The 24375-nt window shown below is 60.0% G+C and overlaps 1 protein-coding gene and 1 long non-coding RNA gene across 4 annotated transcripts in view; one reads left to right on the plus strand and one right to left on the minus strand.

The window, feature by feature from the left end:
• Positions 1 to 18858, minus strand: PDGFB (platelet derived growth factor subunit B). Of its 3 annotated transcripts, none has more exons than XM_070411151.1 (7): positions 17805 to 18858; positions 10329 to 10425; positions 8131 to 8220; positions 6735 to 6898; positions 5133 to 5277; positions 1820 to 1972; positions 1 to 1467 (listed from the first exon to the last, which is right to left on the minus strand). In XM_070411151.1, exons 1-6 carry the CDS (start codon positions 17865 to 17867, stop codon positions 1845 to 1847), a joined length of 687 nt encoding a protein of 228 aa, XP_070267252.1. In that variant the 5' UTR covers positions 17868 to 18858; the 3' UTR covers positions 1 to 1467; positions 1820 to 1844. The 3 variants fall into 3 exon arrangements, with proteins under 3 accessions (XP_070267252.1, XP_070267251.1, XP_070267250.1); XM_070411150.1 differs by having other exon boundaries at positions 1820 to 1969; positions 6693 to 6898; XM_070411149.1 differs by having other exon boundaries at positions 6693 to 6898.
• LOC139007574 (uncharacterized) overlaps positions 16330 to 24375 on the plus strand; it is a 22313-nt gene continuing 14267 nt past the window's right edge. Inside the window, exon 1 of the long non-coding RNA XR_011470871.1 lies at positions 16330 to 16408. This is a non-coding gene — a long non-coding RNA (uncharacterized lncRNA). The remainder of the gene's footprint in view (positions 16409 to 24375) is intronic.

Genomic DNA, 24375 nt, shown 5'->3' on the forward strand with positions numbered 1-24375 from the left:
TTTGGTTTGGTTTTCGTGGTTATTTTTTTTACAACTTTAAATACGGAATATAAATAAATTTTACATTTAAAAAATAAAAGGAAAGCCCCCAAAAATATAATCACCGACTTTACAAACTGAAGGAAGCAGATTGGGGGGGGGGGAGGTGAGGGGGGAAGTGCAGTAGAAGATGGGAAGGGAGCGCAGAACCCACCCCTAGGGGCCTGGGGATCTTTTCCCTTCCCCTCCCCCCAGCCCAGCCACCAGAGATGGAACTCAAAAGGGTCTAAGATGGGGGAGCGTGCCCCCACCCCCACTGGAGACTTTCCCTTGAGTTTTCACACCTGCCTGGGAGCGGGACTGCTTGAGCGAGGACGTGGGGAAATGGAGGCCAGACGGACAACATCCTACCTCCGGCCCTCCAGGAGCTCATTCCTGTCCGGCCACTCCAAGCCAGGGGCCGGGTCAGGGGCACAGCCAGTGCACACGGAGCCTTTGTGTCCATTAGGAAAAGACACGTGTCCTCCCCCTCCCCGAAGCTGGCATAATAAACACACAGGTGGGCCGGGCCTGTGATGCGGACAGGGGTCCCGCCTGCGGTGCGCTGGGCCGTGCGGCCTGGGCAGGGCGCCCTGCAAGGCCTTGCATGGCAGTGTGGGCTGGGATGAGACCGGAGCAGGCCCTCGGGTCACAGGAGCCTCCAGGAGGGGCACCCCCTCGGTGGACCAGAGGGAGGTGCAGGGTGGAGGTAGAGAGGTGAAACGGAGGAGGAAGCAAAGGGGGGCGCGGAGGAGGCGGTGGATGCCCAGGTCTCCACCTGCACCCACCTCTGAGCAAACTTCATCTCTAACCCCTCGAAATGGCTCTAGGCTGCCTGCGCTCGGGCCGCACTTGCCCGGAGCAGTCCACATCTTCACAGATGTCATATGTATAGAGGAAAGAAGGCCGCTGCGAGCACAGGTGACCAGGGAGGGCGACTGGGCCTGGGCTCTGTGAGAGGGATTTCTCCAGTCTGTGCTCCCCGCCTGGTCTCAGCCACAGGAGCCAGGAGCACGGGGCACTCCGGCCGGCCTGGGGGTGTTCCCATCAGACTGCCCAGGGGCCAGGACCAGGCAGGCCGCCGCCAAGAGGTCCTCGGGGCCGCGGGCAGGGTTCTCGGAGCCAGTCCGCAGCTCGGGGTGGCCCAGCCAGGGGGCCCCTCCCCCCTCAGTCTCTCTTGTGCTCTTATCCCAGGTCCTCGGGGTCGGAGGGAGGAAGCCCTCGGTGGAGTCCAGATCCTTCATTTCTTTCTCAAGCTTCCGGGCAAGACGCTGGAGGCCGCTGAGGGGAGACCCGCTGGCAGAGGGGTGGACGGACAGATGCGTGGAGGGGCGGGGGAAGCACCATTGGCCGTCCGAATCAGGCATCGAGACAGACGGACGAGGGGAACAATATTATCACTCCAAGGACCCCATGGGGGCGATACAGCAAATACCTTATTAAATAACCCTGTAAGCCAAGCAGAGGGACACAGGGGCTCAGAGACATGCCCCGGGCACAGGCCCCCCTGCTGGGGGCAGGGAGCTGGGGTCCACCGGTCGTCCCTGATCTCCAGCAGCGCTGGGGCTGGACAGCTGAGGGTTAGGGGGTCCATTCTCTGCGGACATGCTGGGACAGAGCTGGGCTGGGGTCTCCAAACCTCCTGCCCACCTGCCCCCTGGAAAAACTCCGTTGATAACTGGGCAGAGGGGACCCAAGCTTCGGGCCCGCATGGTGTATGGGCAAGCGCCCCTCCTCACCCCTCCCCCAGCCCAAGCCCAGGCCGCAGGGTCTGGGCCCCCGTCTCCCCGCCTGCCCTCACCTGCCCGCGCTCTCCTGCAGACGCCCTAGGCTCCCAGGGTCTCCTTCAGCGCCTTCTTGTCATGCGTGTGCTTGAACTTCCTGTGCTTCCCCTTGGGGGGCCTGCGGACTCGCACCGTTCGAACGGTCACCCGAGTTTGGGGCGTCTTGGCTGCTTGAGAAAAAGAAGGTGTTGTCAGCAGGCTGACAGGCCCTGTGGGGTAGGGATGGGGGGCCCTACCCCTCTCCACCAAGGCCTGCCACGACCTCCCCAGAGTCTCTGGGCTGAGGGAAGGGGCCAGACCTCCTGGGTTCGAATCCCAACTCCACTGCTCACCAGCTGTACGTGCCTTGGGAACAGTTACTGAACTGCTCCATGACTCAGTTCCCCCATCTGTGAAATGGGGGTAATAAGACTGCCCACCAGATAGGACTGGTGGAAGGAATAAATGACAGCGTGCTGGCGAACACAGAGGGGAATAGATTGTAGCTTAAGTTCGTGGTCAGTACCCCACTGACATGCCCTTTATTTCCAGGCCCCTTGAACTTGGATCTGTTAACCAATAAAAGGAGGCAGAGTGGCGCTGTGCCAATTCCAGGCGAGAGCCTTAAAAGGGCCTGGCAACTCCCACCTTTGCACCTTGGGGAGCCCTGTGCCGCCACATAAGAAGTCTGGTTGCTCTGCTGTGGAGGCCACACAGGGAGGAGACCCCCTGGGTGACAGGGAGCGGGACAGAGGCCCAGCTGTCCCCGTGCAGCCTCCAGGTGACTGACTGCAACTACAAGAGATGCCAGCAGAACCGCCCTGCTGAGCCCCGACAGCCCACAGACCAGACAGAAGGAAACGGCTGTGGTCCTGGCCACAAAGTGCAGAGGAAGGCGTGATCAGCGACCATCTGGCCGACCGACCGGCAGCGGCTCTTATTCCCTGTTGTCTTATTTCCTCTGCTTGACCCCCTATTGAGCTCTCCTCCCACCAACCCTGCAGCCCCTTGCAGTCCTGGGCTTTGGGCCAGAACCACACAGAGCTGGGCCTTTCCTGTGGTTGCACCTGTCACGCGCTGGGCCCTGCCACCTGGAGAAGCAGCACAGCGGGCAGGCCAGAGCCGGCGCCGGGCCAGACCACCCGGGTCCCCATCTTTTGTGTTCTTTGGGGCAAATCATGTAAACTCTCTGGGCCTCAGTTCCCACATCTTTACAACTGAGCCGCCAGCGCCCTGGCCTCCTGGGGTGAGGAGACAAGACACAGACATAGCCAGAAACTCCTCACTGACACTTACCACGCACCTGGCAACGTTTGCCCTCACAGAGGGGATACGTGTCTACATTTAACAGATGAGGAAACTGAGGCAGGGGCGCTGGGATGTAAGCCAGGGATCTGCCTCTCCAGTCCACACTGCCAAGCCCTCTGCTGGAAGTCGGGGCAGTGAAAACTCTGCCAAGCTCAAGGCCCCGTCTCTTCCTGGACACTCCGGAGTTCTCCCCAGCCCATCGGCTCTGGGGGGCCAACACCTGGCCTCCCACGAGGCAGCTGCCCCAGCTCTGCACTGCAGGGACCCAGGGCCTTTGCACCAGGAGAGCCACTGAAGGGCTGGAGTTTCCCCACCCAGAGACCAGGCCACCAGCAGGACGCTGGGCTGGCGAAGCCCGAGCCAGCTCAAGGTTGTCACACGGCTCAGAAGGGACAGAGCAGAGGTTGGAGCCCAGAGGTCTGACACTGACCACCACGTCACACGGCCACACCACCCAGCCTGGGCCCAGCCCTGGACAGCTGCCAGAAGCACCATCCCCCGGGGCCAACATGCTACACCTGAAACGGCAAGGCCTTATCTACATGCTAACCGTGCGACGTGCCTCCCAAGGAAATGGTTTGCAAAACCACGTGTAACAAATGCATGTGAAAAAAAACACCTATTCTAAACATAAAGAATAGAAATTTCCCTGGGTAGAAAAGTCATTCTCCACGTTAACTCTATAAATACCCTACAATACATCAGTTTGCAGCTGTCAAGTTATCAGCCTTCCCAGGGCATCCGGGCCTCAGCGTGGCTCTGGGAACAGAATGAAAAGGCTGAGACGGCCCTGCCTTCAAGAGGCTTGTTAATAAAAAAAATCACGGTGGCACCGTTCTGTCCCCTAACAATAGAAAGCTCCCGAAAAGCACACGGCCAGTGTGGCTCAGTGGTTGAGCACCTCCCCATGCACCAAGAGGGCCCCAGTTCGATTCCCGGTCAGGGCACATGCCCAGGCTGCAGGCTCGATTCCCAGTAGGGGGCATACGGGAAGCAGCTGATCCATGTCTTGCTCTCACATCCATGTTTCTCTCTCTCTCCCACTCCCTTTCTCTCTCTCAAATCAATATTACAAATCTATTTTTTTTTAAAAGAATGTTACTGAAAATCAAAACAGTAACTTGGGTGATTTTTTTTTATGTTCTTCTAATTGCATTATCTTAATGATTCTCATTTGATCCTTTCTGCAAACTTTTTAAAAATTATTTTTATTCCTTTTTTTTTGAGAGAGGGTGAGAGAGAAACATCGATGTAAGAGCAGAACATTGACCCACTGACTCCTGTACGGCCCTGGTAGGATCTAGGATCGAGCCTGCACCTGGGGCATGTGCCCTGACTGGAAATCGAACCGGCAACCCTTCGGTGTATGGGATGACACCCAACCAACTGAGCCACACCAACCAGGACCTTACTGCAAACTTTTGAGGGAGAAAAGGCAGCCGGATATAGTCTAAAGCACCCAGAACTAGATGTTACAAGACCTGGGACTAGCTGTGTGACCTTGAGCAAGGCCTCAGCTTCCCTGGGCCTCTGGCACCCCCTCTATACAATGTGGAGGAGGCCATTGAACCAGATCATTTTTTGGTCCTTTTCAACTCTTTAAGCCTAACGATGCCCCTGATTTGTGAAATCCAACGATGGGAATGAGACTTTGGTTCCACCCTGTCTCTCACATCCCTGCTGCATGGCTGCCAGCCTCTGTTCGCACACCTCCAGTGACAGGAAACTCACTCCATCACAAGGAAAGTGATGCCATCCCGGACCCCTGACTAGTCTATGAGTTAAAATCTGTCTGCTGGCCTTGCCCCTTGGCCCTAATTTCCCCCTCAAGGCCACAGGAATTAATGTGTTTTTTCGTCCCCAGGATAAGGTGTCAATATCTGAAGACGATATGCATGAAGCCTTCTCTTCTCCAGGCCCTGGTTCCTCCCCATTTCATGCTCCCGTTCAACCAAGGAGGGGGCTGTGGCATCCAATCAGCTGCCACGGGAGAGAGGGCTGCCCGGCTGAGCAGTCGGAGGCACACCCTGGCCCGAAGGTTACCTCGCTGCTCCTGGGAGCTCGCTGTGGTGCGGCTCACGGGCCGTGCAGGAACCACTGTCACACACCGGCAGGCCAGGTGGTCCTCCAGGGTCACGGTGGCCTTGTTGAAGATCAGCCTCTTCTGCACCATCTCAATCTTCCTCACCTGGAGGACAGAATCACCCCAGCGCCTCCGTCAGACCGGCGGGAAGGGACTGAGGAGCCACCTGCCTGCTCTTCCCGCCCCGGCATCCCCTGCAGGGATCTTTCCTCGAAAGCCTGGAGAGCTGAGAGCCGCAGGGCAGACACTGCAGCCCAAACAATAGCAGGACCTTGGCCTCTGCCCTTCTCGTAGCTTTTCCATCAAAACAAGCCCTCCCACCCTGGCCTTCGGCTTGGCCGGAGCCCCCTCGGGCTCCCAGAGAGGGGGAAAGGCATTTCCGGGTGGAGTGCGGGCCTGTGGTGTCCTCATTCCTGGAGCGCCAGCCAAGGTCAGGGGCTGTGGCAGAGGCGGGGAGATGGTTGTCTGGAAGGAAGTGGGGGGAGGCTTTATCCAGGAGGGAGGCGGGAAGGGGGAGGGCAGCTGCCAGGTGTCCATCTTTAGAGCTGAAAGCTTTGGGGACAGGAGATAGCGTGACAGTGGGCGGTGTGGTGGAGAGTGACACGTCATCTCGGGCGCAGGGCCCAGGCCTGTGGTGGAAGGTGGGCGCGAGGAAGGGGAGGGGGCGAGGTGGGGCCAGCAGAGTGTTCGGTCCAGCCCCAGCTGGTGTGTGGGTGAGGCTGGCCGAGGGGTGCAGAAGCCCTCCCGCACGAATCAGAGGTCAAGGCCCCCCTGACACTGCTCTGCCTGCCTGCGATCAGGAGCTCCCCGGGCCTCCACCCTAAAAAGCCCCCTTGAGTCAGGGTGGCCCAGTATTTCCAGAAAAGAGGCAGGTTCAGACTCCTGCTAAGGGCTGCCCCTCCCCCCCCCACCCCCACCCCCTGCCTCGGGCAGCGCCCTCTTTATTAAAGACACAGCTTGTCCCGGGAGGTGAGTGGGCCTGGCAGACACAGGGGAGCCTTCCTCTCTGTGCAGGGCCAGGACAGGGGGGAGCTTTGGGGGACTCTGAGCAGCTGCCCAGCACATTCTGAGCGGTCAGTGTGCTTGTAGAAAGTCTCTTCCAGAGACACCTGGGGTTGTGTCCCTGCAAAGGACGAGGCAGCACCGCGACTGGACGTCCTACGCCAGCCTGGCGGGGTCTGCCTGTGGCTTTGGGTCACAGCAGCTGGGCGGCCACAGAGGGCGCTGGGGCAGCCTCAGCACAAGAGTCCAGAGAGCTTCCTGAGAGCACCCGCTCTGGACAGAGCCGACCCATTGGAAGCCTGGTCCGTGAGGCACAAGCCCCTGCAGGCAGCGGCCAGCGGCTGGGCCAGTGCAGGGGTGGGGGTGGGGGGCGCTCACCAGGACATGGCGCAGCTGCACCTGGGTGGGGGGCTGGGCCAGTGCAGGGGTGGGGGTGGGGGGCGCTCACCAGGACATGGCGCAGCTGCACCTGGGTGGGGGGCTGGGCCAGTGCAGGGGTGGGGGTGGGGGGCGCTCACCAGGACATGGCGCAGCTGCACCTGGGTCGGACGGCACTGCACCTTGTGGTTGTTGCAGCAGCCGGAGCAGCGCTGCACCTCCACGCAGGGCGGCCACACCACGTAGTTGGCGTTGCTGCGGTCGATGAGGCTCCGGGAGATCTTGAACACCTCCGTGCGGACCTTGCACTCGGCAATCATGGCTGGCTCGGCGACCGTGGAGGAATCTGAAGGGAGAGGGGACCCCTGTCAGGAGGGAGGGCCGGCCCCGAGCCCCCCCTGGCAGGAAAGCGCAGCGGGCACCCCTGGGCCTGCTCTCTTGCCGCGTGGCCGCCCAGGCCCCTCTTCCTCCCGCCTCAGGAGAGGCTCTGAGTCCTGGCCGCCATCAGCTGTGGGGCGTGAGCTGGTGGCTCAGTTCCCCACGTGCCAACGGGGTGACCTATACTCAAGAACCATTGTTAGGGTCAAGTGAGATCACTCGTGTGGTGAAGGTCAGACTCCTTCCGCCAGCCCTCACTCAGTTCCCTCTGTGATTTCACACGCTGGGCGTTTGTCCGAATGTGGCCCTCACTTGTATGTTATCTTGTGATCACTTTGCTTTGCTGTTTTACACTGTAATCTTTCCTGACCTCATTGCTTCTTTCGCAGCCACAGTTTCCTCGTCTAGGAAATGGGAGAGTGACAGCGCCTAGCCAGCACCTGCAGACCTAGGAGCTATACGAGTGACACCTGGCCGACGGCCAGCGGAGAGTCAGTGCTGGGCCGGTCACTGTGCACATACAGAGACCGGAGGCTCGGAGAGCCGATGAGCGGCCCGCGCCCACAGAGCGAGGAGTGGGACCCGGCCACCGGCTCTTATATGGAGGTCCCCCGGCACCATCTACAGGACCGGGGGGACTGCAGGTGGGAAGAGAGGAGGAGGGGCTTGGGATGGGCACTTGCTTCTCTGGGAAGGCTCCCATGGGACTTAGGGATCGACATGGCCCTTCGGGCTCTGCAATCGAGCGGGAAGCGGTTCCAGGCTTTGCTCCGGGCCTGCTGTTCCAGGCCACAGCCTCAGTCACAGCAGACACGCAGCCAGGAGGGCAGGGGTTCAACCGAGAGGTACTGTTGGGATCCCAGCCCTACTGCTGGTCAGCTGTGTGGCTATGCCTGCTTCTTTCCCTTTCTGGGCTCCAGTTTCCAACTCCATAAAACGGGGTTAATAATATCTAATTCTAGGGATGAAGTAGTGAAAAGTAAGCTTAAGAGCATTATATTTAGGAAGCAGTGTGTGCTGGGGGAGTACATGATGACCCAACTCAACGTAAGCTATTTAAGGGTGCTATTGTCCCTTAGCTCAACTCAGTCCAAAGTGGGGGATGAACGGGGTTGACCCTCAAAGCCTTGAACAGGGGCCTCCTTCCCTGGCTCCCACCTTCTCGGGGGGGGGGGGGCCCATGTTCACCCTGGGTCTTACCGAGGCTCCTTCTCCCTCGGGACAAGCTCTCGGGCTCGCCTCCGGAATGGGACCGGGTCAAATTCAGGTCCAACTCGGCTCCATCTTCATCTGCAAGAGCAGGACAGTCAGATGCACTCTGGTCACTGCTGGCTGGCCCGCCCGCAGGGTGGGGCTCCCCTCTGGCCCCCGGTAAACCTGAGTCCTAGCTCTGAGGATCCAACCCCCAGGTGACTCGGGGCTCAGGGGGGGGTGGGGCCCTGACCGTATCCTCTGGGGGGCTTCAGCCCCACTCTGGGCTCCTCAGTCGCATTTCTGGACAGAACTCATGTGAATGGAGTTAAAAATAGCCCTTCCCTTCTGCTACTCTGAGCGAACCCTCCTCGGCCTCCCGGGCAGGGCAGAGACCCAGAGCTCCGAAGGCCACTTTCCAGTGCCCCTCCGCCCAGCGTTCCCATAGGAAGTGCTGAATGGAGAAATTCCCAGAATCCCCAGGGGGAACCTCATGCCCAGGACACAGCCCCTCTGGAGCCCCTGACAATGGCCCAGTTGGGCGGGAGAGAGGGAGGGAGGGAGAGGGATGGGGTGGGGGCTGAAGGCAGAGGGGTGGGGTGCCGGGGCTGCTGGGATCGGGGAGCCTCACCCAGCCCCTTCTAGATCTTGCTCTCTCTCCACCTCCCAGTCTCTCATTGTGTTTCTGTCTTTCTTCCCTCTGACCTTCTGCCCCATGTCTGCCCTACACTGTCCATTCCTTCCTAAGGTCACCACCACACCGCAGCCCCCTTCTCTGGCCTGGGAAGCCCTCAGCTCAGCACCACCCCATCCCTCTCTCCGCTGCTGGAGGCTGGGCAGGGGGACGGTGACTTGGTGCTGCCGGTGGGCAAACTCCTCTAGCTCTCTCGTGGCTGAAAGCCGGCAAATACCCTGAGGTGTCGGGGACCAGCTCCCGCCCCTCCACACAGCACCTGAGGCTCACAGGGTCTCCCATCCCACTGGCCCTGCTCAGGGGTCCCCCGTGTGGAGGAGGCGGCCCTAGAACGGGTGCGCCTCCCTCCAGCTACTGTCCCACGTCAGCCTGTGCGCCTCCCGCTCCCTTCCCCTCTCTCTTTGCATCTCTGGAATGTCCCTGGTGGGGAGGAGACGGGGAAAAGATGTGCTTTGTGGAAAGGTTGCGTTTATTAGGAAAAAATAGCCACATGGTTGCCTCAAAACAGGCCTCCTATTGAAAACCTCGTCTCCGGGGCCGACCCCCACCCGGGGTGTGGAGGGGCTGCCGAGGGTGGGGGCGAAGGCCCTTGGAAAGAAATAGCAGAAAGGCTAAATTTGGAAGTTGCCCCATTGTGTTGGCCAGGGCTGGCCAGCCGGGCATGAGGTGGGGGTGTGGGAGACGTCGGGTGGGGGGGGGGGCCTGGTGAACAATAGGTGGGCCCAGCTGGGGCCCCCTCCCGCCGGCCTCACCAGCCCCCAGCGCAGGAGGGTTTGAAAGGGCCCGGGAATGCTTTTGAGAGGGAGCCAGGGGCCCAACGGGGAGAGGAAACAAAGGCAGGAAATGCTGTCCCCCGTAGATAGCAGTCTGGGCAAGGATTACAAAGTGACAAAGAGACAAAACCCCAGAGGGAAGGGGAGCTGGGGGTGCAGGGCGGGTGATGACCAGGGCTCCAGGGAACAGGCCAGAGGTTAGAATAGAATGGAATTCGCCCTGAAGACAGCGTTTATAAATACATTCCCCACCCAGGCCGCCAGCCGCCACGTGTGTGCCACCGAGCACGTGCCCATTCGCTGAGTGTGCTCTTGGGCAGGGGCAGGGCAGCCCGCTGGTCTGGACCAGGTGTCCCCGGGAGACCTTGCAGAGCTGGCCCCCGGCCAGAGGGACAGGGAGACGGCTCTTCCACCACCACCACCCGCCCTGGCTGAGTTCACACCTGGATACTCATTGGGCAGATGCCCTAGGCACCTTCTCCCCGCCCGCCCCCTCCGGGCGCCCCACCCTCCGCACCCAGCCAGAGACACATGCGGGTGCTTCTCCTGCCACGCCCCACATCCCAGGTACCAACCCGTCTACCTACTCAGCCCTGCCCCAGACAGGTGTGGCCCAGCCCTCCCCGGCCGCCACAGCCTCTGTTCCCCAGATGTCAAGGAAGGGACGGCCCTGGCCCTGCCCCTCCCGGCTCCCAGGGACGCAGGGGAGGCCCCGAGCTGCGGAGGAGGATTCCATTTACCTACGGAGTCTCCGTGCAGCAGCCGCTGGAGGTCATCGAAGGAGCGGATCGAGTGGTCACTCAGCATCTCGTAGAGCTCCTCAGGAATGGGGTCCCCCTGCCGGGCAGACCATGGGATCAAGTGAGCTGGGAGTGACTCTCCAGCCATGGCCCTCTTGCCCCCAGCACAGACACAACCTCCCATGGGAAGTTCCCACAGGGCCCCGCGGCCACGGACAGATGGACAGCCAGGCTGGGGTGGGCAGGAGGCAGATTCCAGGCCTGACAACCAGGAGCACAAAGTCCTGGGGGCCAGAACCTGCCAAAGCCTGGAAGACCCAGCTCAGATGCCTCATCCCCCCAAACAGGAGCCCCGGCTTGCTCTGAGCTCGGTTGGATTGGGCCCATCCTCCTCCAGCACGCTATGGGTTCTGGAAGGCTCCACAGTCTTTTTGCTTCTCCTCCACACCTGACAGTTAACGCCAGCCAGCATTTGTCTTGGAAGATCTCATTATCCCCATTTTACAGATGAGAAAACAGAGGCTCAAACACGCAACACCGTTTGTCTGAGTCCTGAGCCAGTTATCAGCAGAACCTGCCTTCCAACCCCAGTCTTCCTGACGGCAGAGCCTGTATCCCAGCCTCCTGGGCACGGAAGGTGTTTAAGAAATGCTTGAAGAGTCGGAAGGTCTCAGGAGGCCACCAGTACTAAGGTATTTATTTAGTCTCTCACGCAAAGAGGAGAGCAGGGAATCCTCCGAGGCGGCCGGGAAACCTGAACGCTTACCCGTGCCCCGTGCCCAACCAAACCCTATTTTTAGAGCCCCTCTGGCCTCTTCCCAAAACACTTGAAACTGAATAAGCACTTTAACAGGCCCCACTCGGAGCTGGGCTTCCTCAGGGAAACCGCAGGTCCCACAATGACATGAGAGGAGCCCACAGCCCTCAGCCCAGGGCGCCCCAAGGGGCTGATGCCGAGGTCTTGAGAAAGAGGTGAGGGCAGCTGAGAGGCAGAGAAGCACCATCCTGGCACCCACCGCCTCCGGGCACAGAAAATGCTCGCGATGCTGCTGCACATCCGAACTCACACCCGTGTGCACACAGGCAGGTGCACACGCAGACACAGGGCGGCGCGGCCTCGCGGAAGGAGCCTGGGAGGGTGTCAGCTGACTTGGCAGATCTCATTGTCCCCATTTTACAGATGAGAAAACAGAGGCTCAAAGATGCAACCCCGTTTGTCTGAGTCCTGAGCCAGCTATCAGCGGACTTGGAGGTTCTCCCCAAAAGCTCCGGTGATCGATCATTTCCAGCCTCTGCCCAAAGCTCAGCTCTAGACACTCCTCCTGGGGTCAGTCCTCCGGGGGCTCCCCCATGCCCAGCTGCGGACACCCAACTCGACTTCCTTGAAACCCCTGAGCTCAGTGTCTTCATTTGAATGTGGAGCTTTTCCTCTGGCTGGTGTCTAGGGCTGTCAGGAGGTTCCCGGGAGGGGGGATGGGGTGAGCAGTAAGTCTGGCTGGAAATTGGGGTCTTTCCTTCAGGGTGCGTGACTGTGCAGCCAGGGGGCCAGGGCTGCGTGTGTGAGAGGAGGACAAGGTGGCTCCGCGGCCCCTCGGTTCCTCCCCGACATCCCCCGGGCGCTGCCCCCTCCAACCCCGGGCAGAGAGCACACCTTTGGGGTCTCCAACTGTGGGCACAGGACCCAACCCGAGAAGAGAAGGCGGGCGGCGGGTCTCCAGTTAAGACCAAGGCAGGCCACCTTCCCGAGGGTTCTGTCACCCCCCAGAACTGGTGGTCCGGGAGCTGGAGTCCACCCTCTACTGCTACCAACCACCAGGGACCCCAGGCTGGTCCCTGCCCCGCTCAGTACCCGGATCTCACCGGCTGCCCGGTGAATGGAGGGGGTTGAAGACATGGAATCTGATTCTAACTGTGCCCAGGGGTAGCAGCAGAGACAGCAGAGCAAAGCCAGGGGCCAGTGCAGCAATGACTCACTTAGCCCCAGAAGAGGGGCTTGAAGGCCCAGTACCAAATGGCACCTAACGCTCACGCAGAGACCTCCTTGCCCACTGGCGAGCTGGCCGAAGCTGCCAGCCGTGGCGGAGGAAGCAGACCCCCCATCCGGCCCCGCAGATGCCCTGGACCCGCCCTACGATGCACAGGAGACGACATCTTATGGAAACAAACCCAGAACCCCTCCCAGGCTGCATGGGAAAGAGCCCAGGATAGAGGCTGGGGAGAAGCACACAGTAGGTGCTCAAAAAATGCGGGTAAAATGCATTGAGGACTCTCCCCTTCTCCCTGGGACCCTCTCCTGTATGATTCTCCCACCTCCTCCACCAGGAGGACCACCTGGGATGGTCTCCCCTCCCCCCAGTGCAAACTGCCTCCTGTAGAGGCCACTTCATTCTAAGCAGCGGTCGTTCTGCTCATGCTTCCACTAATTCGGCCAGTGGGTGCCAGAACTCAATACGAGCCCCCACAGTCCGACCAAAGCTCACTTTTACTAAGTGCTGACGGTGAGTCAGGCACCGGGCTACGAGGTGCACGGCCAGTCCCAAGAGGCGGGTGCTATTTTTATCCCAGTCTTCCAGATGAAGAAGCTGAGCGTTAGGAAAAGTTAGTCAATGGCTACAGGTCAACAAGACCAGTAGGTAGCAGAGCTGGGCCCTCCCTCTTCCGGCCCCCAGGGAGCTCCTCAGCACAACCTTCGGTTCATGCCCCTCTTCCCCTGCCGGGGTCAGGGGGCAGAGCCTCTCACCTCAGGGCAAGGGGCCCCCAGGGACACTGGCGTGTCCGCAGGCATTTGTGGCTGTCACAACTACTGGCCTCTAGAAGGTGGAGGCCCGGGATGCTGCTAAACATCCTACTATGCACAGGACAGCCTCCCACAGTGAAGAGCTGTCTGGCCCAGAACGCCAACAGTGCAGAGGCGGAGAAATGGTAGCAGACGAAAGAGCAAAGGGAGCCTGGATTCTTGGAATAAGTCTTTTAACAACCTAAACGCTCAGGTTTCTAATCTTGTAAATGGGGCTAAGAATACTTCGCTAGGGTTACTGGGCGGCCTAGTTGCACCCAGCAGAGCAGCCAGCAAATAATGGGGGTGGGCGCCTCTGAGGGCAGCAGCGAGCAGCGCGCCCGCCCGGGGCCAGCAGTACAGGGCATTTTTGAGGATGACAATGGGTAGGTGGAGAGCGTGTGGCTTTGCACTATCCCCTGAGCCGGGCCACAGGAAATGACACCCTAGCCCCACAATGGCGGTGTGGGCTGGTGGGTTCCTTCCAGGGCGGGAGGTAGGTGAAAGGTGACAGCATTCAGTCTGTGGTCAGCCCGGGGCACCTGCTGAGGCCAGAGGTTCCTCTTGATGTGGGAGGGTGAGCACAGGGTAGCGATTGGTTCTAGAAGCCTCCTTAGGTGGGCAGCTGTCCTCGGAGCCGGGAAAGGAGGCCAGGCACCCTGAGGAAGCTGCCCCAGATCTCAGGCCGGGGGCTCCTGGCAGGGTGAGGGCGTGGCAAGAAGGCAGCTGGGGCACAGCCAGCCGCGGAGCCAAGGCAAACAGCCTGCTCCCCACCCCACCCCACCCCCAACGCCAGCTGCAGAAGGTAGGAAGGGCACCAGCTAGCGTGAGGCTAGACGAATTACCTGCTCCCAACCAGGCTGGCAGATCAAAGGGGCTTGGACCCCACCCTCCACCTGGGCCCCAGCACACACACGCCGATACACTCTCCCCAGCCCTCCTGCCCTTCAGCTGAGAGAGACGCACAGGCCGGGCCCACGCATCCTGGGGCGTTGTCTGTGGCTGGCAGAGGGAGAGCCGAGCAGGGAGCAGGCCTCCGAGCGCCTGCCTGCCTGCCTGCCTGCCTGCCCGAGTCTCAGGCCTAATTTAGAGTCAATGCCAAAGCCAAGCCCTTAGAAGAAGCCTCCTCTGGGCAGACCACAGAAGCCATTAGAACCAGCCTTCCCACCTACCATTTCCCTCCCCTATGGCTCCCGGGACCCTCCCCCGGCCCCACCCCTCCTTAATGTGCGTGCAGCCTCCCACTGGGCTCCCCACCGCTCCCTGCAGCAGCAGAAAGAGAGGAGCCAAGGCAGCAATCGAATCCCAGCAGCCCCCCCCCGGACCCCCCCCAACAGCATTCACTGCCCACCACCCCACCTCTGTCCCAGCACAGGGCGGGGCCCAGGACTCTGCATTTGCAAGAGGTCTGGGAACTCCGCTCTTGAGGAACTCGGAGCTAATCCAATCTCCTCGCGTGTTTAGGTGGCGGGGACTGTGGCCCAGCTCAAGATACACAGAGCCTTTGCAATCTGATTTTCCTGCTGTTTCTTCCCCTCTGTCCTGTCCAATCTCGGCACCCCAAGTCCCAAGACATGGAAAAGAAAGGCGAGCTTGTCTCTCAAGATGGGAGGGGGGCAGGGAGTGGTGACTCAGATGAGGAAGCCTGGTGGAGGGCAGTGGCCGTGCTGGGCTGCCCGGGGTTAAGGACTCAGTGAGACGGTGCTTATAAAGCACTCAGCAAGCACAGATCTGGTCCCTCGCCCCCTCCCGATTCGTGGTCTTTTCCACACATATTTACAGATTATCCGCCATAAGCCAGTCACAGACCAGTAAGCAGGGGAGACAGTGTTACTAAGACAAACGCTCTCTAGTGGAGTTTATACTCCAGGGAGGAAAAACAGGTGATAAACAACTAAATAAGCCCGAAATGAAAAGAGCTGTCCATTTCAATGGGGGGTGAGGCCCAAGGCAAGCACTTCTTTGCCACTCCTGCTGAACCGACCAATAAATCTCTCTCTCTCTCTCTCTCTCTCTCTCTCTCTCTCTCTCTCTCTCTCTTTCACACACACACACACACACACACCCCTAGGTCTTGCACCAGAGACTCCAAATTCTGTTTGATCCTAACCTTGCAGACACTTCTAGGGCTGGGAGATTCCAGCAGGTTGATCTCCCACCACCTAAGGCATTAGCAAACCAGATGGAAGCTGGGTAGTGAAGGGCAGAAGGGTGCTGAGGCCGGAGACATCACATGACTGGGAGTCACCCTCCCCAGAAGCCAGCTCAGCTGATGGAGATGGGACCTCACAGGCCTCAGCCCACCCCCTGCCAGACCCTGCCTCAGCCTTCCCCACCCTCCTGCCCAGCTGCTGAGGCCTCCGCCTGAGGCTCAGTCCATGCATGCTTGAGACACAGCCAACCCCAAGGCCACCTCCACCAGCAAGTCCTCCCGGAGTTTCCTTCCTGAACTGGCCCCCATGTCCACGGGTTTTCCCTTTAAGACTCTTCTCCCAGAGCCGCCTTGAGGCTTGCTCAGGCTTTGCAGGAAAGTGCCTGGTAAACTGCAAAGCACCACACAACGGTGTGCAAGGATGCAATGATTAAAGAGGGAGCGAGGCACCAGCTTCTGTGCCATCGCCTCCCCGCCAAACACACATAGCCATGGAGTTGTGGGAAAGGAGGCGGAGGTGCTGGTGAAGCTGGGAATGGTAAGGGCAGGCCTGGGAAAGCCTCTGCTGAGCATGCCGGGATCAGCAAAGAGGACAGAAGGGGGGAGGGGGGCTCAGCGGCTCAGGGTCCTCTAGTCTTGAAGGCTCAAAGAAGAGCTTCCTTGAAGGGAGAAATGCCCTGGACATGACAGCGGTCCCCAAGCACATCACCACTTTCAGCCACATGGGAGTGGTTGAGAAAGAGCAATCGCAGAAGAATAATGCTTGAAGGGCGTGGAGCTGACCTTACCCGGAGCCCGGACTGAGGGGAGGGTCCCCGTTCCCCTCCCTCACAGCACCCAGTGAGAAGCTGGAGTGGCTACAGAGGCAGGGAGGTGAGGGGCCCACCCTGGGCCCACCTGTGGCGCGGGGGTTGGCACCTGGCGCTGGGCTGTGCATACTGGGTGTGTGCGTACGTGTGCTCAGGCCGCGTGTGCGGGGAGGAGGGGGGCACCGTGCGTGCGGTGTGTGCGATGCGCGCGCGTGTGCCCCGCGTGTGCACGGGCGTGGCGGCGGGCGCGCGACCCGGCCGCGGGAGTGCGTGCCCGTCCCTGCGCGCCCGCCCGCCCGCCGGAGCGCAGCATCGCCTCCGGCCAGGAGTGTGCATGCGTGGGGTGAGTGAGCGAGTCGGCCGAGCGGGGTGGGCTGCGGAGCGCCGCTCGGGGGACGCCGTTCCCAGGACGCCCTGGCACCGGCCCAGCCCCGGCCCCGAGGCGAGGCGGCAGCTGGGGCCGGCCGGCGCCCCCTCCCCAACAGCTGGCCGCAGGCCGGGGGCTCCTGGAGGAGAGGAGGGGGCGTCGGGAGGGGCCTGCGGGCGGCCGGGCCGAGGCCCGCGTCCTCTCTCCCGGGTGCGGGCCGCGGGGGGCGGCCGCGGAAGGGCGGGGCCCCAGGGCGGGCGGCCGGCGGCCCTCAAGGAGCCCCGAGAACAAAAGGAGACGGCGACGGCTCCTCCGCGGTCAAAACAACCTGCGCTGGCGGCGGCCCAAGGCCCGGCCGCGGCCTCCAGCCCTGCGCCTTAACCCCTTCGCCGCCGCCTTCCTGCCTCGTGGGAGCTCAGAGGGGCCCGCCCTCCCCGGGAGCAGGCGAAGCGCGGGCTCCCGGCCGCCGCCGGGCAGAAGCGGGACGGGACCTGGGCACCCGCGCTCCCCGCAGCCCTCTGCCCCCCTCATCTCGCGCCTCCGCCCCGCCCCGCCCCCTTTCCCACCTGGATTCCGGGTACATTTGCCAACTCACGGTTACGTGAGGCCGGGAGGGGTGGGGACGGATCCGACCCGAAGGCTCCGGCGGCGGTTTACACCCCGCGTCCCCTGCAGCCAGGCTCTCCCCGGCGGCGCGCTGCGCACCCCGCGAGCGGGGGGAGAGGGCGCAGGTACTGCGGGGCCTCGGGCACACGCCGCTCTGGGGCTGGATTCCTTCGGAGCCCCCACTCCTCCCTGATCCGACTGCCCGAGACCTGTCTTTCGCCCTCCGCCCCCCTTCCTCCTTGCCCAAGACACAAGCTGCCCCGGGACCGCGCTCTGTGGCCCAGGAGTGGGAGCCAGGGTGGGACGCAGAGCGCTTTCGAAGGTTGGCGTGGCTGCCACCAGTGCGGCAGCTCGCAGCTCCCTGCAAGCCGCGTCCCAGCCAGAACCTGAGCTGGCAGCGAAGTGGGCTCGGGAGGTGCCTTCTGCACCTGGGCACCACCCCACCCTCTCCATTCGGCAGGGAAGGGGCTTATCCAGTTCCTGGGGGGGCGGGGGAAGGGGACCACACACACCTTTCCCCACTTAAAGGTGGGAGACCTGGGATCGTCCCCGAGAAAGCAAGCCACCTCTGCCCCCTCCTTAGAGCCTGGCACCTCCGGGCCCTCGGGTTTCAGCCCTCCGAGGTCACCTAGCGCCCAGTGCCAGGCACTTGGGCTGCAAGGGTCCAAAGTTCACTGCCGGGAGGGGAGAGGGCGGCCGGGGGTGGGGGCGGGGGTGGGGGCAATGAATGAAGCGAACCAGCCCCGCCGCCGCCGTCGCAACTCACCTCGGCGCTGACCAGACGCAGGTAGCAGCAGAGAGACAGGAAGAGCGCCCAGCAGCGATTCATGCCGACTCCGGGCCCGGCCCCGCGGGGCCCCGGACGCGTGGACCGAGCGCGCGGCCCCCACGGCCAGGGTGGAGGGCGGGGGCTGGGGAGGGAGGTGGGCTCGGCTGGAGTCTGCGGCGATCAGGCGCTCAGGCCGCTGCAGCCGCTGTCGCGGCTCACCCGCATGGCCCCCGGGTGCCACCGCCCCCGGCCCCGGCTCCGTTGTTGGGGGACTGGGGAGGGCCTGGGCGCGAGACCAGGGTCCGAGGCCACTACCTGGGCGGATCCCGAGCCCGAGCGAGCATCCACGGCCGGGGGGCTGCGTCGCGAACCAGCCGAGGTGTCTAGCCGTGTGGGGGCGCCTAGGGGACTCCAACCTCCAAGAGGAAAAAGAAGGCGGCGGTCGATGGCTCGTCTTCTCTCTTCTCTCGCTGCGGGTTAACGGCGTCTTCCTCTGCCCGCTGGCTTAGCTTTTTTGCAACATTTTCTGGGAAGGGTCCCGAAGTCGGAAAGCTAGAGCCGGGCACCTCAACGCCGAAGTCTCCCCCCGAAAACTTTTTCCAAAGTTGGCTTTGCAGCGGCGGCCCAAGTACCCAGGCAGCGAGAGGTGCAAACTCCCTCCTGGGCCGCCTGGGGGGTGGGGGTGGGGGTGGGGGGGGCCGGAGCGTGTGCGCCCTGGCTGGCGGCCCCGGGCGGCGGGCACGGCTGCTCCGCGCGCGGCGTGCCCGCTGAGCTCTGGGCCGGCCGCAGCAGACAGGTGGACGTGGGGCGAGTCTGTCGGTCAGTCTGCTCGCCACTCTGGGCGTCCTCCACGGGCTGCAAGCTGCGGCTGCTCCGGCTTTCTCTTTGCAATGAGGCTGGAGCGTGCGCTTTTATTCCCCCTTCTTGCGTGTGTGCGTGCAAAATATCAGTATCTCGGCAATGAAAGATGGGCGCTGGCGGCCGGAGGAGAGCCCTCGGGAGGCCGTGGGGGTTGGCTGCGGGCTGAGGGGAGGCAGGCGGGCTGCTCCCGGCGTGCGTGCAGCAGGAGGAGAAGTTGCCACCCTTTCAGCTGTTCTGGCCTTTATAGAGATGGGAGGTGGGTGGAGCAGCCTTTCCTCTTCTGGCGGAGAGTCAGCACCAGGAGGGAAGGGGGGGTGGCAGGAACTTGGGAGGGCCTGAGGCACGGATGGAACCCAGCAGCCCCTCTGCCCAGGAATTTGGCCCCTGGGAAGGGAGAGCTAGGACCCAGCAGCCCCTCGGCACAGTGAGGGTAGCCTGGTTTCACGTGGTTGGGGAGATGTCCCCTGGACCGCGGCCAGGAGCCCTAAATGGCTTTTCCAGGATCAGACGTTTGCACCCGCACAGGCCTGGTGGAGGAGGGGTCGGGCTTTGGAGTTGCTGGGTGACCTTGGGCAAGTCATTTCCTTTCTGTGCTCCTCCGTCTGGCCTCAGAGCGGGAGAGGGTGACTGTGAGGGCTCAGTGCATAAAGCACCCAGCCCCACGCCAGCCACAAGGCGGTCACACGCCCCCCACGGCCAGTGCCATTCGGCTGAAAGCGGGGCTCATATCTCCTTCTCCTAGCTGGTGGCCTGGCACACAGCAGGCACTGCTGGCATCGGCCTCATTTGAATTTGTGGAACTGCAGAGTCACACAAACTCCCACAAGCCTGCAGCCTCCTAGCCACCCTGGTGTTTACTACCTCCCGAGGCCCCCAGCCTTGAGGCCCAGGGCCCACCGCCTGCGGCAGCATCCATACAGTTAACACCTCCCGCCCCCAGCTCTGGGAGCGGCTGTGTCCCTGCCTTCAGCAGTCACACGGTCACAGTCACAGAGTCACACGCACACCCGTTGAGCCCAGCACCCAGCTCACTGCATCACCCTGCTCCCGGCTTCCGGGTGCTTGATCTGGTCCCTGTGCGGCGTCTCCCATCTGCCCTTGGTACCCAAACAATGGCAGCCTGCTCCTCACGCATACACACCTTCCATCACTGAGACACACACACTGTCATCTCTTCAGAGAGCTTCTCCTTGGACTGAGCAGGGTCACCTGCTCAGAGGACTTCTCCGGAGGCCTCTTCACAGATGGCCACACAAGGAGTGGTCTAGACTCTAGGGCAGTGATGGCGAACCTATGACACGCGTGTCAGAGGTGACACGCGAACTCATTTTTTTGGTTGATTTTTCTTTGTTAAATGGCATTTAAATATATAAAATAAATATCAAAAATATACATATTTGTTTTACTATGATTGCAAATATCAAAAAATTTCTGTATGTGACACGGCATCAGAGTGAAGTTAGGGTTTTTCAAAATGCTGACACGCCGAGCTCAAAAGGTTCGCCATCACTGCTCTAGAGGCTCAGACACGATGATCCACATGGAGGCACAGAGCAGGCTGCCTGGCGCATAGAGTGCGCCTTTCCTTCGCGCAGCGTTTCCTGGTGGCCAGGTACTGTCCAGGCACAACGCTGATGCAGGCTCCAGCCCCGGAGGAGCCCCGTCCAGAGGAGAGACAGATGCATAAAGAGAGAAAATAGGAGACAGAGTGACAAGGGAAATGGGAGTTGGGGAAGATAACCCCAAAACTCAAGGTCTGAAGTTTAAAGACTTAGAGATTAAAACGGTTCCACTGGACAGCTAGGTGATTTTGACCTTGACCTTCTATATCAGTGGTTCTCAACCTTCCTAATGCCGTGACCCTTTAATACAGTTCCTCATGTTGTGGTGACCCCCAACCATAAAATTATTTTCGTTGCTACTTCATAACTGTAATTTTGCTACTGTTATGAATCCTAATGTAAATATCTGATATGCAGGATGTATTTTCATTGTTACAAATTGAACATAATTAAAGCATAGTGATTAATCACAAAAACAATATGTAATTATATATGTGTTTTCCGATGGTCTTAGGCGACCCCTGTGAAAGGGCAACCCCCAAAGGGGTTGCGACCCACAGGTTGAGAACTGCTGTTCTATATCCTTATCTGTAATAGGATGATAATAGCTACCAATATTAATATTTTTTAAATATATTTTTATTGATTTCAGAGAGGAAGGGTGAGGGAGAGAGATAGAAACATCAATGATAACTCTAACTGGTTTGGCTCAGTGGATAGAGCGTCGGCCTACAGACTGAGGAGTCCCAGGTTCGATTCCGGTTAAGGGCATGTACCTTGGTTGCGGGCACATCCCCAATAGGAGGCTGCTGATTGATGTTTCTCTCCCATCGATGTTTCTAACCCTCTATCCCTCTCCCTTCCTCTCTGTAAAAAAATCAATAAAATATATGTATAAAAAAAAAGAAACATCAATGATAAGAAACTCATTCACTAGCTGCCTCCTGCACGCCACACACTGGGGATCAAGCCCACAACCCAGGCATATGCCCTGACTGGGAATCAAAACCATGACCTCCTGGTTCATAGATTGACACTCAACCACTGAGCCACGCCGGCCGGGCACTACCATTATAATTGAGGTGACCATGTGGTAGGTAGTGTTCTTACTCCGGGTGCAGCCTCTCAGTGCTCCTATGAGGTATGTCACTCTTATCTTACAAATGGAGACTTTGAGGCACAGAGAGGGTAAGCAACTTGTTCAGGGTCACACAGCCAAGCAGTCCAGCTGCAGAACCCACATACCTACACCACGATGATGTGCTGCCTCCTGGCCGGTGATGATGATGACAATAATGACCCTTTTTGCACAGGGCTTGTATAAGCATCAGACATATTGATATATGGAAAAGGGCTGTAGCAACGTGAACTCTCGCGTATCGAATGCTGTAGGAGCACAAAGGAGGGAGCACACAGCTCAGCCTCAGGGGAGATGCAGACAGGGGAGGACTACTGGGCACAGCATCACTGAGCACCTACTGTGTGCAGGCCCTGTGTGAAGCGTTGGGAAATGGAATGAGGAAGGACACCCAGTCCTGGCATCTGGAGTGAGATAGACACAAATCATTGCAATCCAGGCATAATGGTTAGCAGTGGCAGGACAGGGACCACAGAGGCAGCAGGGACCATGGCCCGGGGCCTGACTGCTGTGCTTAGGCGAACCCCTTTCCTGTACCCTCTCCTTGCGGACACCATGTCAATGTGTGTGTGTTTCCACACATGCACTTCTCTAAAGAACACCTCCTCTCACCCCCTGTCAGGCTCAGCTCAGTCTGCACCTCCTCCAGGAAGCCCCCCGCCCCAGCTTATTGCTTGCTCTGGGTTCCCATAGCGTGTTCCATGGTATTGTCCTTGCCCGGGTTTAGGTCTAGCACTAGACTGAGCTCCAGGTGAGCAAGGGCCTGTTGCAGCTCCCACCGCACAGTAGCTGCCTTATATGTCTGCTGAGGAGGAATAAATGAGTAAACACCTTACCTGCTTCTCTGAGTCCTGGCCTGTTGGTGCAAAGATGTCAGACCCTGCCTGAGGGGTGGAGAGGGGGGAGGAGGGGTTTGAGCCTCTAAAGTCGGAAGCGAAGGGCACGACAAGGGCATTAGGGCCACTGAGAATCAGACTTTCAGCAGGGCTGGGAGCGGGTCTCTGTGGGGTGGAGGCCACATCCCCATAACTCTCACCCCTCCAATCCCCTGACAGCTCTGAACCAAGTGGAAAATCAAGTGGCCACAGCCCTCAGCCAGGTGCCGGGGGGAGGCCTGCCCAGGGCGAGGGGTGTTTCGGGCAATCCATGCACACTCTCCTCCGTTAAAATCATCCGAGGACCAGGGCTGAGGAAGGAGCTGGCTTCAATCCCAAGGGCAGACTCAAGTCCAGAGGGTGGGAATGCCGTGTACCAGGTACCCCCATTCCGCCAAGGGGGCCCTGGCAGCACCCGTGCCAGGCAAGTGTGCTCTTGCTGACTTGATGGAGAAGGACATGGAGCTCCAAGCTGGGGACAGCCAAGGCCCCGCCACAGAGGGCCCGAGACCCAGCCCCAGGCTCTGTGACGGCAAAGCGCGTTCTCCGTGCCATGGGGCGCAGCCTGCTTCCCTGGCCCCGCCTGCCTGTCTGCACAGCTTTGCCCTGCTTCACCCTCACAGTCACCAGCGAGCGAGACATTGCATCAGACGTGTTCGTTTTACAGATGGGGAAACTGAGGCTCAGAGAGGGGGTACGGGACCAGGTTTCCTCTCAAAAACTGCCTGGGTTCAAGGCCCCGCTCTGCCATTTACTGGCTCATGACCTTGAGCCTCGGTGTGCTCCTTGTTAAATTTGGATAACAATGGCAGTTACCACGTGGAGGCACATGAGTTATTGCATCCTGAGTGTTGGAAGCAGGAATAAGCAATCCATAAATGCTGGTTATCAGGCTGATCATTATCATTACTCCATGCTGCATGCATATGTGTGCACGTACACACACACACACACATACACACACATACACACACCACACACACACACACATACCCCACACACCACACACACACACATACACACACACCACACACACACACACACATACCCCACACACCACACACACACATACACACACACACACACACATACACACACCACACACACACACACACATACATACACACACCACACACACACACACACACATATACACACATACACACATACACACACACCACACACACACACATACACACACACAGCGTGAACTCCAGAGACAGCTCTAGGCGAGGAGCCCAAGGCTGGGAAAGCCATGACACATCACCAGGGTGGGGGCGTGTCCTCACAGTGAACCCCCACCCTGGGAGGCTCTGGCCACTCTGGCTGTGAGTACCAGCGAGGCAGGAGAGACCCCAGGAAGGCAGACAGACAGACCCCCAGGCCCAGGGCAGCCTGGGCGCCCACCTCGCTGCCTCTGTGGCCTTGGCCTTGTGTCCCGTACACAAAGGCAAGGGAAGCGCAGTGTTTGTTTTCCTGGGCTAAGCGATACATTTTTAGCTGCTCCCGTCTCCAGACAAGGAAGAGGATGTTTGGACGGGGCAGCTCAGATCTACCTGTCCTGGAAGCTGGCTGGAAACGGGGCGAAGCGCCCCCCTCTGGGCCACGTGGGGCTCGGAGAGGACCCCACCGGGATCTTGTGAGAAAGCTCATGCCCGCTGCACCCTTTGCTGGGCCTCGGGCCCTCTGACAATGTGACAGCCCCTTACAGAGCATCACCCGGGCCGGGCGCTAACCTGAACGACCTCAGTGAGGGAGGCACACAGATTCCCGTTCTATCAACGACGGGCCATGGCCCGCTGAGTCCTTACCCCTTCCGGAGGGATGGTGCTCTGACGGTGTTCACACCTGGGGACGGGGCACTGAAGCTCGGACCGGGGTTCCAGCTTGTCCTGCATCACCCAGCAAGGAAGTGGCAATGGCAGGATTTGAATCCAAGCCCACACTTCCGCCAGCTCCCTGTTACATGATACCTCCCCGTGTGGCCTTGGTCCGAGCTGCCCATCTTTTCTTGTTAAAAATATCCTCAAGTGATATTTTTATCCTCAATTGATTTTTTTTTTTTCTTAGAGAGAGAGTGAAAGAGAGGGAGGAACAGGGAGAGAGAGAAATATTGATGTGACAGAGACACA

Source organism: Myotis yumanensis, unplaced genomic scaffold (genome assembly GCF_028538775.1).
Source record: "Myotis yumanensis isolate MYYU_CA2020_CCGP unplaced genomic scaffold, mMyoYum1.0.hap1 SCAF_3, whole genome shotgun sequence".
Classification (NCBI taxonomy): Eukaryota; Metazoa; Chordata; class Mammalia; order Chiroptera; family Vespertilionidae; genus Myotis; species Myotis yumanensis.